Raw genomic sequence first — 15,617 nt, forward strand, 5'->3', positions numbered from 1 at the left:
CTTGGCAAACTGGCTCACTGCAATCGACAAGTTGGGGCTCCCAGGGAAATACAAAGCCTGGATGTACCAACATGGAGTCCTGCTGAGGTTACTCTGCCCCCCTTCTTGTTTTTGAGGTGCCTATGACAACTGTGGAGGCTCTGGAGAAGACCATCAGCCAGTTTCTGTGGAGGTGGTTGGGGCTCTTTCGGCCCCTATGCAGCCTCGCCCTGTATGGGAATTCCACCAAGCTGCAGCTTCCCTTCAGCGGTTTGACAGAGGAATTCAAGGTCACGCGCGCCAGGGAGGTGATGATGTACAGAGATTCCTCTGATGTTAAGGTTGCAACAGCAGGAATCTGTGTGAAGACCGGTAGGAAGTGGCAGGCACAGGAAGCAGTCGACAGAGCGGAAGCACGGCTGCGGCACAGCACTTCAGTCGGCAATGTGGCAGTGGGGCGGGCAGGACTGGGCAGTTTTCCCAAGCCACGCTATGACAACGCCAGAGGGAGGGAGAAGCGTCAACTGGTTAAGGATGAGATACGAGCAGAGGTGTAGGAAGACCGCCGAACCAAGATGGTTCAAGGCGCCTGGACTAGGTGGGAACATACAGGACAGCGTAAGTTCACCTGGTCAGAGCTCTGGAGAGCCGAACCAATGCGCATAAAGTTCCTCATCCAATCAGTTTATGATGTTCTCCCAAGCCCAGCCAATCTGCATCGTTGGGGCCTGGCTGGGACGCCGGCATGCCAACTGTGCCAAAAAAGCGGCACCCTGGAGCATATCCTGAGCTGCTGTTCCAAGGCATTGGGTGATGGCCGGAACTTCTGGCGCCACGACCAGGTCCTTAGAGCTTTGGCAGACACAATCAGCACAGCGGTTCAGAACAGAAAGAATCAGCACACCCCCAAGCAGTCCATCACCTTCGTCAGAGCTGGGGAGAAGGTACAACATCAGCCACGCTCCTCGGATGGGCTTCTTGCCACTGCAAGGGACTGACACCTCCAAGTCGATCTGGGAAAGCAGCTCAAGTTCCCTGAACACATCTCAACCACTTCACTGACAAGTCGTTGCACCGAACCCTCAAACTTCTTGGAGTTAAAGGACAGCTGTGCAAAAGAGCCATCAAAAACATCTTGGAGGCTGCTGAAAAAGCCTCACGGTGGCTGTGGATCCGGAGGGGAGATCCGGGGAGTAGCAGGCCACTTGGACACAAGCTGGGGACTGATCACCCCTGGCTGGGTCGCCCAGGTGAGGGTGTCTGATGATTAAAGACCCGAAACACCCTACGACCCCCGGTACATCACTGAAGACATGTCCAAGTAGCACCACATGGTGTATTCACAAACTGCTGTACTCTTATTGACTCATTATTCCCTTTACGTTTATGTTGAGAGCAGCAGAGAGCACTTTGAAATTGATGCATGAAAAACACAAGTTTGTGCATAAAGGACCAGACCCCCACTTGATTTGTGTCCCCCAGGCATGGGGCCGCTGGCAAGGTGCCCACTATTTTTCCACATTGAAGGTGGCAACGCTACACGCAATGGCTCAGACCCCCACTGCGTGTAGCGTTGCAGTCCCAATTTAATGAAGGGCCAACTACCCTGGACCCTGCGTATTCCATCTTCCTCTTCTTCTTCTTAATATAATAATAATAATAATAATAATAATAATAATAATAACAACAATTTTTATTTGACTAAAAATGGTCAACATTTATCATTTAAGTCAACACGTTTTTTATCATTTTAAGCCAACGCTTTTTTTTTTTTAATATATAATTTTATTGTAATAGACTTTCACTGTAGCTACATTTAACGCTCAAGTTTTATTTTAGAATTTTCCTTTTAAATCTACACTGAAGCGTGCGTGGCGGTGTGCAGCCGCCCCAGATGGCGCCGTTATTAGCGCGACTTAACGCCCTGAACCCTGCGTATGCAGCAATGTTCAGGAAGCGCCGCAGTACACGCTGTTCCCGGTAGCCGCTGCTGCTGCTGGGCGTGCGTGCGTGCGTGCGTGTCCGGTGTATGTGTGCGGTGGCGCACAACGGGTTACAGGGTCAGGGTGTCTATGGGAACACAGTGTTCTGAGCGGCGCAGCGGCTACAGTACAGCCGGAACATTGTGTTACTTTGTGGCCGCCTTCCAGGACCCGCCCCCGCCCCCGAATATTACACCGCGCACTCCCCTCCGCCGCCTCCCCGCACCCGGCGGCCCCCCCCTCTCCCCGCCTCCTTCCACATGTCATTTCATCTCGGAGCTGCGCCCCGTGTGCCGAGCGACGGAGAAATAAAAAAATAAAAAATAAAAATAAAAAAGGGAGGGGGGGGGGGGGGGGGGGAGGCGCTATGGGCAGAACATTTAGTTCCCTGGATGTGAGAGGGTGGACCTGAATGAGGAGGGTTAGTGGAGCCGGCTGGAATATCACCAGGAGCACAGCGGCGGCGGCGGCGGCAGCGGAGGTGCGGAAAGCGCTCCAGAGAAACCCAACAGTAAGTCTGAACATTTGTTTTGTTGTTGTTGTTGTTGTTGTTGTTGTTGTTGTTGTTGTTGTTGTTGTTCCCATAACATGTAACTTATAATGACACAGAGACTCGAAATAGAAGCCCCCACCTCCTCCCGCAGTGGTTGTGAATGAGGTCCCTCTGAACAACTTAGACCGCTGTCTTCTCACTGAGGACGTGGGTTGGATGGGTACAATTTCTTTTCTGAGCCGCTGGTTCTCAACGTGGGGGTCCCGGGGATCCCCCCGGGGGGGGGGGGGGGGTCCTTCGAGGTGTTCCAATAATAATTGAACTTCAGCGTTATTTCACTTACCATGTGTGAGCACCGCTAGAAAATGTACCATGTGTTTCTATTACGGCTTCACTCTTGACTACAGTAATGGTACAGGTGCTGTATGGAATGTTGGATTAAATCCTAACATATATAACAAATCCTACCCAGATTGGGGTTCGTGCCCTGATGTGTATCAAAGTCCTTGGGGTGAAAAGGCTAGAGAGTCACTGGTCTACAGGACATTATTGAGGACTCACACACACTTGGTTCGGGTGCTGTGTCTTCCAGTCTTCCAGTCTATATGCATAAAATAATGGAATTGGGTGTATTAAAAATGTGATGTTTTGGTAAAAAAATGCACTGTCTAAAAAAACAAATACATATATATATATATATATATATATATTACACACAAAACGCTGTGAGAACAAATAAAAAATAATAAAATATCACATGACACTCATTGTGTAATTGTACTTTCATTACACGGTGATGTAGCTCACATAATAACCTATTTTACAAGTAATAGGCCTACTTCCAAATTCTTGTTCTCTGTAAATTATAAATTCCTGCTGCATCAGCCTGGTATATGGTCTAATCATTCCTATTGCTTGACGAAGTCATCCCTTTCAAATTTTTTTAGACCCCAGCTAATTGGGTTAACCTCACCACAGCCTCTTATTTCAATAAATGTTAACTCTCAGCCGTGCTGGGCTTCACTTTGCAAACAGAGTTTCGACTGCTGCTCCACTGACAATTCCACAGACGCAATCAAACGTGTGGGGAGTAGAGACACAGGCATTCCCACTTTTTATTTATGTGTCTGTGCGTTACCATTTTGTTTTTTTTATTCAGAGGAGCCCTGATGTTCTTCATCCCGTGGTTTGGATTCACTCATTTCTTATCAAAGCAGAACCGTTGTGCCAAGCCACGTAATCACTATATTATTCCCATGACAGCCTTAGATACTACATTTTCTTGACACAAACATTTATTATCTGATGTCATTTGATGTCATTTAATTAATTATAAATATAATAATTATTATTATATTACGTGCAATTCAGTTAGCCGGTATCGTTTAACAGGTAATTTATCTCCAGTTATTTCCTTCCAAAAGAGAGATGCGCTGCATTGTGACTGAGTGGGATTCGGCTGGGTAAACACCATCTGACTGTGCCATGAAGCCCGGAATAGAAAGGACAAACTGTTCACCAACACACACACAGGCACACACACACACACACACTCAAAAATGTTTTGTTTTCTTTGCATTACGAGAGGTAGAGTGTCACCAAGTGTCACCATATAGGATGAGTGTGATTTTACTGCGTTAAAAATAATTGAATGTTTTGAAGTTAAGTTAATAGTGAGTTGGGGGTCATGGAAAAATGACCAATGATTCTGAAAAGAAAACAAAAAAACAGCAGTTATGCAGTCGGGGGTCTCCAAAATATTTTCCACAGAAACAATGATTCTGATTTAGCTGTCTGTGCCCAGGGTCAGGCGTCCTGTTTTAGAATAGACATATATAAATAAAGATATACTGTATAGACATGGACGTTTAGATATATACAGTAACATATAGATATAGATAGGGTCTTCTAAATGACAATTTAGAACAGAGTTATCTTTCGCGAAGGTGCCCCGGAGAATGCAAATAAACAAAATACAAAATACAATACAACATACAACACAGTCAAGATGAATAGAACAATCGTGCTGTATGACCGAAGTGATGGCTGTTACGTTACGTCCATTGAAACCGGGGTTTCCCCTATGACGTGTTTAATGCATATCACAGCACCTTATCAACAGCAAACACAGGGAACATGGGACCAACACAATTTGTTCTCAGATGTCATCGCTGAGAAGTTCAGATGAGGAAACGGCCGACCAGTAATGCACGTCAGGGAACCCGGGGGAAACATGTTCACACTGGTCTGTTTCCTCCAACGATAAGTAACAATATGTAATCGTGATAATTATAAGGAATTTTACACTATAATGAAACTATGTTATATATATATGTCTATATATATACATAGATATATATACCGACTGGATATATATATCTATACATACATACTCTATCTATATCAGAGTATGTCGGTGATTTTAATGTTGTGGCTGATTGATGGGTGTATATATATATATACCACAATGTCTCCTTATGGATTTAAAATATGAACCTTTCCCAAATAAGGTCAGAGCTTGTGATCTTAATTCATTAACACTACAAGGTTGTCTTTATCTTAGTTCCATGAGGACTGGATTGTACAGAGAGCGGATGAGTGCTAAATAGAATTGAGGCTTCACCCTCGCTGTGGTTACACTGGACACTGAAATTGGATAACCATGCGAGGAGAAAGATTAGTACGAAAGCTCGCAAAAAAGCCAGAGGCGACTTTTAAGCAACCGCAGAACTTCATAGGGGTCAGACTCCCAACAATCCCAAATCCTGCAGCGGGGGCCGGGCCGCCCCTCGCGAAAACGATCTGCTCCTGACTGCATCAGTGCACAGTTTATGTCACAAACCAGCTCAGAGAACTGTCGCATGGTGTAATAGGAACCAGGTTGATTTCGTTCAGAGATGTCAGTTCTAATGCTCATTCTGAAATCTACAGTATGTTAAGTGTGGAGGTAATTTAAACCCATTTCCTCCCCCAAAAAACACTATTCCCTGCCAAGTGCAGTGTGGTGGCTACACGTCTTCGGGCTGTTATATCTTCCGCGGCACTAAGGTCGTTGGCTTGGATCCGAGAATATGGAAAACGGCAGATACTGAGATGAAATATTTTGGGAAACATGTGTCGCCCTGTGCACAAAGAATTTCCTCTGATGGTGTCCGATTCGAAACTGAAGACGGTTGAAGGAGAAACTGAAGGTTTTTGCAAAAAAAAAAAAAAAATGGAACAAATAACAAGTACAGCGGAGCAGGCAGCACCTCCGTGTTAAGATCTTAGCGCTGTTCGTTTGAGTTGTGTCTAGTTTATATATACAGCCACTTCAAAGATGTCCGTCTGTGCCGTGGGTCCGTTTTTAAAGATACTATGTGCTTGTTTCCACTGTTTACTTTTCACTGGCAATTTGCTTTTGATGCTACAACTATGTCGCTGTTGTCCATATGATTGACCATTTCTTAAAGTGGACCTGTTATGCTCCGTTTTACACAAGTTAATAAGGGTCTCTGAGGTCCTCAAAACATGTTTTTGAAATTTCTCGCTGAAAATACCACTCAGATTATGCATTCTAGCCATTTCAACATGGCTCGAAATCCATCGTGTTCCCGATGCTCGGTTTAAATGGGAGGAGCCACTCTCCCGAGGCCCCGAGTTCTGTGAGCCAGTGGGGTTAGAGGGTTCACGCCCGGGTTCCGTTGTATTTTACTGCGTAAACCTTTCGCGGATTTTCTCTTCTCTGTCCACCAACATCTTTACTCATATTAGATCTACAAGGCCTCTTTTTAAAAGTTTGTCCGGAGCGGTGCGGAGCTCGGAGCAGCGCAGGATACCCCGGGATGCTTGGGATTGTTTTTGTTTCATTCGAACCTCTTAAAATAAAATAAATACATGCGGTTGTTTGGAGAAACGAGGAGTGGGATTATGCACCGCAGCCTACAGGACAGTCCTACAACTCACACACACACACACACACACACACACACACACACACAAACACACACACACACACACAGAAACACACAGCAAGTACATTTCCATTGTCTGCAGTTTTGTCATGGACAGTTGGTAATGATTTCTCTTTTAAAAGATTTGTGCTGGTCTGTGCAGCCAACAACAGAGCAGTTCCCATGATAAGCTCCAGCCATGGGTGGAGTTACTCAGATGGAGGGCGGTTCTAATCAGAATGACTCCCTCTGTGACGTCAATCAGGGCAGCAAATATGAACAGCTCGTTTGAGGACGTGTTTTCGTGTTGAAACAGGCAGCTGACTGGGTTGTCTTATTGCACAGTGTGCGTGTGTTAGCAGGCCCATCAGAGACCCACATGTATGTGCACACCCACTGAAAAAGTGAGCTTTTCATAATAGGTCCCCTTTAAGTAATGATTTCAAAATGTTACTAATGCTTCACACATGTTGGATTACCCGTGTTGTCCCGTGGAACATTTTACTGCATATAGACTGGAAGAGAGACAAAAACATAGTCCGGATACGGATACATTAATTCTTCAGTACAAATCTTGCAAACAGCAGGGTTTTACATCTTTCACGTTTCTTCGCTCTGTCCACATCCAACACAGAGCAGCGCTCTGTAATAAGAGGCCACCCCGCTGATGGCTAATGCAGCCGTAATACCAGGAAACGCTGTGGCATTACAAAACACAATTAAGGCCAAAAACTTGAGCAACACACACATGATGATGTTGAAAGCGTGGAGCGACAAAAATAATAAATCCTATTTTTCTAAACTTCACTTATCTTTACAGATTTTATATTTAGTCAATTATCATCATAAAATTGTGTCTATCTATCTATCTATCTATCTATCTATCTATCTATCTATCTATCTATCTATCTATCTATCTATCTATCTATCTATCTATCTATCTATCTATCTATCTATCTATCTATCTATCTATCTATCTTATATCGATTTATCAACCACATTAAATTAGAAATAACAGAAAAATAAAAATATTCCTCCCAATTCCTTCCTTGTGGCACAGCACCCTCTATAGAAAATGTAATCAAAATCTTCACGTCAAAAGACATGTTAAAAAAAAACATACTATAAAAAGTAATGAAAACAATATAAATGTGTAAATCAGTCGATGTTGGTGCTGATGTTTGTGTGAATTTGTGTTTACAGTATTGTGTAATGCCAACACCCGGAGATGACCACTGATAAGGACTTATCTATGGATGGCCAGACAGAAGCGGCCCCGTTTGCAATGAAGGGACTCGACCTCACGCTGAATAAAGACCAGGGAGTCATTAAGGTTTTTGAGGCATTCATGGTCATTTATCATTACAACTTGTAAAAAGTAACATTTGATTGTTGATACGACTGAATTGGAGGACTTACAGCTCTGTTCTTCTCAGTTCTTCTGCCAAATATTTTCCAGTCCACGTTTCACCGCCGCTCGCCGTGTTAGGGGGAGGGAATGACTGGAGACGGCGCTTTGTGTGTCTGCAGATAGTCAAGCGCCAGGGGGTGGATGAAGACAGGCCCATGCTCGGAGACAGGGTGACTGTGCACTACACCAGTAAGCTGCTCAATGGGAAGAAGTTGGACTCCAGCTTGGACCGAAAGGAGCCTTTCTGCTTCAGTTTGGGAAAGGGTGAGTGACAGCCCCGTACCGCGACTGAACCTTTTGAACCGATGCCTATTACGAGAGGTGAAGAAGCTTCCTGGACGTTTGAACTCAAGTCGCCGTCCTTGCTTGTCCCTGAACAGGACAGGTGATCAAGGCCTGGGACATCACTGTGCTGTCTATGAAGAGAGGAGAGATGTGCATCGTACAATGTGGTCCAGAATACGCCTACGGATCGAGTGGGAATCCGCCGAAAATCCCCCCCAACGCATCGCTACTGTTTGAGGTCGGTCAATCAAGTCACTTGAGTTTTTGTTTTTTACTTTTACGTGTACAACATAGATTCTCCTCCGCTGCGGTCTAACACAGTGAATTGGAGCCATTATTTCTTTGACTAAACACTGAATCTTTGTGCTAGTTCATTTAGTGGAATTATTGCTTTCATGTCCAGCAAAATATACAGACTTTTGTGCATCGAAAGCCTTGTTCTGCGTGCACTGCAAAGATTCTTGCGTCACAAGTAGTGGTGCCCCCAGAATAATTTTTCGGGTGGTCACATGGGGGCAGTGAAACTCTTGGGTTGGCTCAAGAAGCAGCCCGTAGCGGTGGTTCTCAGCCTTTGTGTCGTTGGAGATGAGCTGTGACATACTGTAGCTGAATTTCAGATCAAGTTCCCGGACATGACAGGCTTTTTGTGTCACTCCAGGTGGAGCTGCTCAGCTTCCACGGGGAGACGCTCACAGATGACGGCGGCATCACAAAGAGAATCAAGTCCAAGGGGGACGGCTATACGAATCCCAATGACGGGGCAACTGTTGATGGTAAAGCTTTTCTGTGGTTTATGGAGTTGTAGATATTGCACTTTATACCTGGGGGGTTACACTCTCATGTTTGCAATAGTCAAGTCAAGTCAAGTCACACTTTATTTATAGAGCGCATTTCATACCAGGGCAACACAATGCGCTCTACAAAGAAATACAAGAAAGAAAGAGAGAACGTATAGTTGTCAGCCGGTCATTCCAAAAGAATGCCCCTGCAACAACAGCAACAACAAAATCAACAACAAAGACAACATTAACAACAATCAAAGCGACTCCAACCACAGTGGCAGCAACAGCAACGGAAAACAACAGCAGCAGCAACATCGACACCAGCAGCAACAACAGCAAAACAAGATAAAAAAAAACAGCAGCAACGCACACGCAAAGACGTCACCGGAACCGGAAGTGTAAGCTCTCACCGGAACCAGAAAGTTCACTCAGGTTAGAGATGGTTAAGTAGAGGTATAAGGTTACGTTAAGTTGAGGTCTAAGGTAAGCGAGGGGTTAAGTTTAGGTATAAGGTTAGCAGCAGCAACGACAACACCAGTTAAGGTATAAGGTTAGTGGCACCAACAACAGCACCAGCAGCAGCAGTAACGACAACACCAGCAGTGACAATACCAGCAGCAGAGAACAGCAGCATCAAAAACAACAACAGCAGCAGCAACAGCAGCAGCAACAGCAGCAACAACAGCAGCAGCAACAGCGCAAAAGTGAAGACGTCACCGGGACCGGAAGTGGTAGCTCTCACCGGAACTAAAAATCTCCTCATCTGTATTGAATCAACAGTGTGTACCATCTCATCTTAACGAAGTAAAGCACAGCAAAGATGTCACCGGAACCGAAAGTGGTAACCCTCACCGGAAACGGAAATTTCGACTGTGTGCACCCTCTCATCTTAATCCCGTCACGGTCCTTAAATTAGCGTCCTTAAGTTACGGGTCTGGTTTTCAATCAGACCTCGGGAGGGAGATCCTTTTGACTCTCTCCCTCCGAAAAACACACCCTTCTTATGATCCTCTAACTACAATAGCAAATAATCACCCAGCCTTCTTTTCTAAAGTTCAGGTTTGACTTGGGTTGTCTTGGCAGTGCACCTGGAGGGAAGCTGTGGGGGTCGCCTGTTTGACTGCAGGGACGTCCGCTTCGTGGTGGGCGAGGGGGAGGATAAGGGCATTCCCCTGGGAGTGGACCGGGCCATGGAGAACATGCAGAAGGGAGAGTGCTGTATACTGCTCTTAAAACCCAAGTAAGATTGCCCAAATCATATTTGTGAAATGAAATTTTTGTTTTCCTCCCGCTATGCCTGAAAATGAAAAAATCTTTTATTCGGTTGAAATTCACTACTGGTTGTGGACCTTTAAATTCATATTCAAATGTCTTTGGCTTGAGTTAAACGTAAAAATGCTGTCAAAGCACAAAGGAATACAAAGATATGTATACTGTATTTATATATAATATTTAATATTTTTTTCAAGTGTTTTGCCCACATTTCTAATTAAAATATCTAACAAGATGTAAACTAGTTGTTTGCTTAAGGGTCGGTCTTAAATTATGAGTTAGATGTTTGAAATTATTGTCACTCTGTTGCCACCCAATAATAACATGCATTTTAATGAGTGCATTTTTCTAATTGAAATAATAGAAACTCGAATCAACCAGTAATGCAGCATGAGTATTTGGATTAAGGAGGCTATTTAGACCAACCCTACATTCTTAACAAGAATGACATTGACATTATATTGGGTTTTTGGAACCAATCTGAAGGCCCTCAGCACATGGAAGCCAGGAAACATCTTGATGGAACTGGAATGTCAATTAATCACGTCCCCAGTTCCACCGAGTTGTATTCCTGTTTATCCTGGCTTGTTGTTTTCCTGGCTTCTCGTTTGATTTCAATGCGTCACAAAGAAATGCCATAATGAGTATCCATGCACTCAAAAGGGTTATTTATAATGTATAATGTATGTATATACCAAATGAGACTCCCACACTTCATTAAAATCTGTTAATTAAGTGAAGCAATGTTAGGACCTTCATTAGGCCAAAAAAATAATAAAAATAAATACAATTTTATATATATATATATATATATATATATATATATATATATATATATATATATATATATATATATCAAATTTCCCTTGCAGTATGTGGTAGTCTCTTTTTTGAACATTTTGTGGGCTTTCAGTTTGTCTCTTACATTTTCCCCCATAATATTTACATTTTAATGATGACACAGATGACACATACAGAATTTATAATCATATGTTTATTATTATTATTATTATTATTATTATTATTATTATTTACAAATTCAAGTAACTTACTAATCAGCCTGTTTTGTGAATCTTTGCAGGTATGGCTTTGGAATAGAGGGTGAACCAGAATTTAAGATAGGACCAAACAAAGAAGTGGTGTATGAAGTGACCCTTAAAGATTTTCAGAAGGTGAACTTTATTTTTGTCTCAATAAAATTCAACTCAGTGAATACATAATCAAAATATTAAATACAAGGCTTTGGCATTGAGTGTTCTGGGAGATTTAGTTGTTTGAATAAGCAGAATTCTGACATAAATCTCAACAATAATCATCAAAACACTAATCAAATTCTTCCCTGAAGGCCAAGGAATCCTGGGAAATGGATTTAAAAGAGAAACTAGACTTGGCTGGTGAAGTTAAGCATAAAGGGAACAAATATTTTAAGGTAAATTCAGACACACTTTATTTCAAGCTTGTATTTCGCTCCATGTTTTATTTAAAATAATTATTAAGCCCTCCCCGGTGCTCTCTGCCGCCAGGCGGAGCGGTACAACCAGGCAGTCATCCAGTACCAGCGCATCGTGTCCTGGCTGGAGATGGAGTGCGGCGCCGGGGCGGAAGAGCAGAAGAAAATCCAGGATTTTCTCTTGATGTCACAACTCAACTTAGCGCTGTGCTTCCTGCGACTGCAGGAGTTCTCGCACGTGGTCGACAACTGCAACAAGGTGAGTTGCAGCAACAGAATATGTGACAGTTTCCACCGCAATAGCTCCTAACACACGCGTTCCCTCAGCAGAGACCGTTCTGCTGAGAGTCGTTACGGTTAGATGGATTCAGGGCAGAGATGGGCAAAGGTTTTGGTTCAAAGGCCAGATCGAGTTTTATGTTACATCAATTTCACACTTAGAATGTGACCAGGCAAGGGGCCACATTCTAAGTGTAACATTTATGATGTTCCAGCGCGCTCAATAAAGCAACTGCACAAGGAGTCTCACCGAAAAACATGTTGAGTTATTTCAAGTTTCTCAGAAACTTGTGTTTGCAAATATAGCTAATTAAGTTCATTACCAATACTTTTGCCATTTTTTTAAAATAGGCTAGCTTCACGAGCAAAAGTTTATACTTCCGTACCAGTACATTTTAGACACGTTTTAAGGCACAAAGATGCACTTAAATGGAATAAGCCAAGTTCACAATTTCATATCTCTCATTTTCTCATATACATATACATCTTTCATATTTATTTATTGGTCCATTGCGTCATTTCATATATTAAATTTTTCTCCCCACCACTGATTTAGTGGTGGGATCTCGTCAACATTTTTGATGAGATGCCTTTTTGAAGAGTTTTTTTTAAAGATTTTCCAAGTTTGAAATCTTTAACCCCTGCGCACACGTGTGTGTGTGTGTGTGTGTGTGTGTGTGTGTGTGTGTGTGTCTGTGTGTCTGTGTGTGTGTGTGTGTGTGTGTGTGTGTGTGTGTGCGTGTGTGTGTTATTTTCTAGGTGATTGAGACGGATGGGAACAACGAGAAGGCCCTGTATCGCCGCGGGGAGGCACATCTCTTCCGCAACGAGCTCAGCCTGGCTCTGGCCGACTTCCGCCGGGTGCTCCAGGTCAACCCTGCGAACCGAGCTGCACGCGCTCGCATCTCCACCTGCCAGCGCAAGATCAGCGAGCACTACGAGCAGGACAAGAAGATCTACGCCAACATGTTCCAGAAGTTTGCAGAACACGACGCCAAGGTCTGGGAATTCTCACATTTTGATGTTTTGTGATTTACGTGCAAGAAGATACAAGATCCAATTTTTCACAAAAAATAAGAGATTTTACAGGATTGTTCTTATCTTTGTAGTATGATTTTAATTGAACATTGCATTAACAACAATATATGATACAACACAAATAAATAATAAATAACAAATAATAATAATAATAATAATAATAATAATAATAATAAATCACATTTGTGTTTATTAGTCTGTTATTATTACTCTTAGAAAACATATTTAGTGCACCCGTTTAACAATAATGAATTATTAAATTAGTAATGTTGAGGCACTTTCTTGCTTTCTATGGCAGCACACTGACACCTTGTGGTAACTCATTTTAAAACAATTTAAGGGTCGACGCATGCATTATACTTGGTCATTCAGTATTTGACAGTAGATTTCAGCTGATATTTTTGATCTTTGACTTTTAAGGATGCACATTCCCATTTTTGGATCTAACCTGTTGACATAATGAATAACTCCCATCTCCATCACAGTTTGCACCACATCTTATTGACTTCTCCTCCACAGGTTGTAAAGATAAAGAGGAGGAAGGACGATGGCATGAAGAGCAATGAAAACAATGAATTTGGCAATAAACGGCGACGCAGGACTCAAGATTTCCCTTGACGGCAATAAAAGGAGAAAGGAGGCGGGCCTCCCTTTTTCCACCCAGACCTTGCAGCGGAATTGGCAGCGATGGAGCCGTTTCAGCCTATTTAAATTCAAACCTCATCATCCCCCAAAAAACCCCTCTCCTAGAGTGTGAGCAGGGATGTTCTTTCTTCTGTCCCATGGACTGCAAATTCATTATGACCTTCCCCCAAAGGTCTTAATGGAAGAGATGGAATCCCCATTAGACACATGCGAATAAATGTTTTATTCAGCGACGGTTGAATCTGCTCATGTGTTTATTGTGCTGTTCAGGGTTCAGAATAATTGTACCGTATTCCTGAACCGTACAATTTGGCATTTAGAAGCCCAACTTGCCTTTGGCACCGAGCCCTTCTTCGGCAGCTGTGTGCACAGGTTTCGGTTTTGATAAACGCGATTAACCCTAAGTTTAGGATTCAGACTTGAAATTTAAGCTTCTTTATTATGTGCAATATCTGCGTTGGGATTGGAATAAATAGCAAAAACACAGGCTCTTATTTTGTTTTGTACTGTAGTGTGGACAAATCGTCCAATGCCCATAACGATATAAATAAATCATATTACGCAATAGGACATATGTTAAGGACATATTTAAACTATTATTGAATGTTTTTCATACTAATTATATTTATATTTATATTTTTCCAAATTATGCACATGCAGAAAAAAGCATGATTAGTTCAATCCATTCCTCATTATTATGAGTATTAAGAGAAAACATTAATTGGGGTCAGCCAGCTTTGAAAAGAAGATTTCATTTTTAAATGATCAGAATCCCATGGAGACGTGTGGATTGTGAATGGAATTCTACAAAATAGCTGAGATAACCATAACCACCTTGTGTGCAATGCTCAAATCTCTGTTTTATGGCTAATGGCTTGTGGTGGTATGAAGCGGACTCTTCTTGCATGCTCCTTTCTAGTGCCAGTGTGGTTTAGATGGTGAATAATGAGCTTTAATTAGAAATGATCAAAACCACAATGCTTTCTGAGTTTGTTTGACAATTTTGTAATCTGTCTCGTTTCCAAATTCGGTTTATTCATTCATTCATTCACTCATCTTGTCTATTCATAATTTTCGTAGTTTTGTTGGTCTGTAGGCGAATGAATCAACATGACTGTGTGAGTTAGTGAGGTTTTGTAAGATAGTGCACTTTGGCAAAGATTGTAATGTCACCGCTGTTGTCCTTTCGATTTAAAGCCTGGATCAAATCTTGGCTGTAAATCCAAAATGTTAGATCTTGGTTGATTCAAAATCAAAACCATGTCTTAAGTAGTTTGTGTTAAAGGCTTGTTTATTTTAAGGAACCATGAACAGTGTGTGTGTGTGTGTGTGTGTGTGTGTGTATACATTTTGTCGAGAAAATGAAAATAATCTCTTGTCGGGAAGTGAAACACTACATCTTTGAAATTAATATTTGTAGGTGTTTTCAATTGTGTTCTGCTGGTTATAAACCTTCAAACATTTTGTACAGCATTACAGACTGGCACTAAGCGTATTTTCATGACGGTAGAAGAGCACAACAAATGTGAACATTTTATATGTGTATAATTTGAAAGGAAAAAACTACACCTGAGTACATTCCTAATGGGCGGATAAACTTGATGTTTTTGCACCGATATTACCACATTGAAGGTTTTTGAGAAATATTTCTGATCTTTTTGGAGATTATTCTGTAGAATACAATTAACAGGGTTTGATTTCTTGTTGCTTATTTTAGCCGATCATCTGCTGTAACCTTGGGAGTTCAGACCCGTCTACACCCACGTGGAGCAAAACAAACCAGCTTCATATGAAGAAGAGACTTGCACCATCCCTTGGTTTTCTAACCGAACACGTTGCTGTCGTCGTTCATTTGCTAGTGTCTGCGAATCAAACATTTGTTGCTTGTGTACGAGAGACATTTTGGACATTTTGCAAAAAGGAGAACAGCCGAACCCTCCCTGCACAACGCTTCCCTTTACAAGGACACAGAGAAGATCAAAAAACTAAATCATAATAAATAAATAAATAATACCCAATTTTTGTTTCCAATTGTATCATATCTAAAATTATATACACAATAGAAATAC

The 15,617-nt window shown here is 42.2% G+C and overlaps 1 protein-coding gene across 1 annotated transcript; it reads left to right on the top strand.

Annotated features, from left to right (window-relative positions):
• Window positions 1–2,348: 2,348 nt before the first annotated feature.
• fkbp5 (FKBP prolyl isomerase 5) lies at window positions 2,349–15,559 on the top strand. Its single transcript, XM_080000360.1, has 11 exons — window positions 2,349–2,472; window positions 7,590–7,719; window positions 7,917–8,061; window positions 8,178–8,320; window positions 8,741–8,855; window positions 9,948–10,104; window positions 11,218–11,308; window positions 11,482–11,565; window positions 11,660–11,845; window positions 12,625–12,864; window positions 13,423–15,559. The coding sequence occupies exons 2-11, from the start codon at window positions 7,615–7,617 to the stop codon at window positions 13,519–13,521; spliced, it is 1,365 nt and encodes a 454-aa protein (XP_079856486.1). The 5' UTR covers window positions 2,349–2,472; window positions 7,590–7,614; the 3' UTR covers window positions 13,522–15,559.
• The last annotated feature ends 58 nt before the right edge of the window (window positions 15,560–15,617 follow it).

The sequence above is a fragment of the Zeus faber genome (assembly GCF_960531495.2).
Source record: "Zeus faber genome assembly, chromosome: 5".
Classification (NCBI taxonomy): domain Eukaryota; kingdom Metazoa; phylum Chordata; class Actinopteri; order Zeiformes; family Zeidae; genus Zeus; species Zeus faber.

What these genes read in the sequence shown, in the direction of transcription:
- fkbp5 (XM_080000360.1), top strand. Translation starts at nt 7,615, where the DNA reads ATGACCACTGATAAGGACTTATCTATGGATGGCCAGACAGAAGCGGCC. An exon ending in AAGACCAGGGAGTCATTAAG is followed by an intron (nt 7,720 to 7,916) that starts GTTTTTGAGGCA and finishes GTGTGTCTGCAG; the next exon opens with ATAGTCAAGCGCCAGGGGGT. An exon ending in TGGTCGACAACTGCAACAAG is followed by an intron (nt 11,846 to 12,624) that starts GTGAGTTGCAGC and finishes GTTATTTTCTAG; the next exon opens with GTGATTGAGACGGATGGGAA.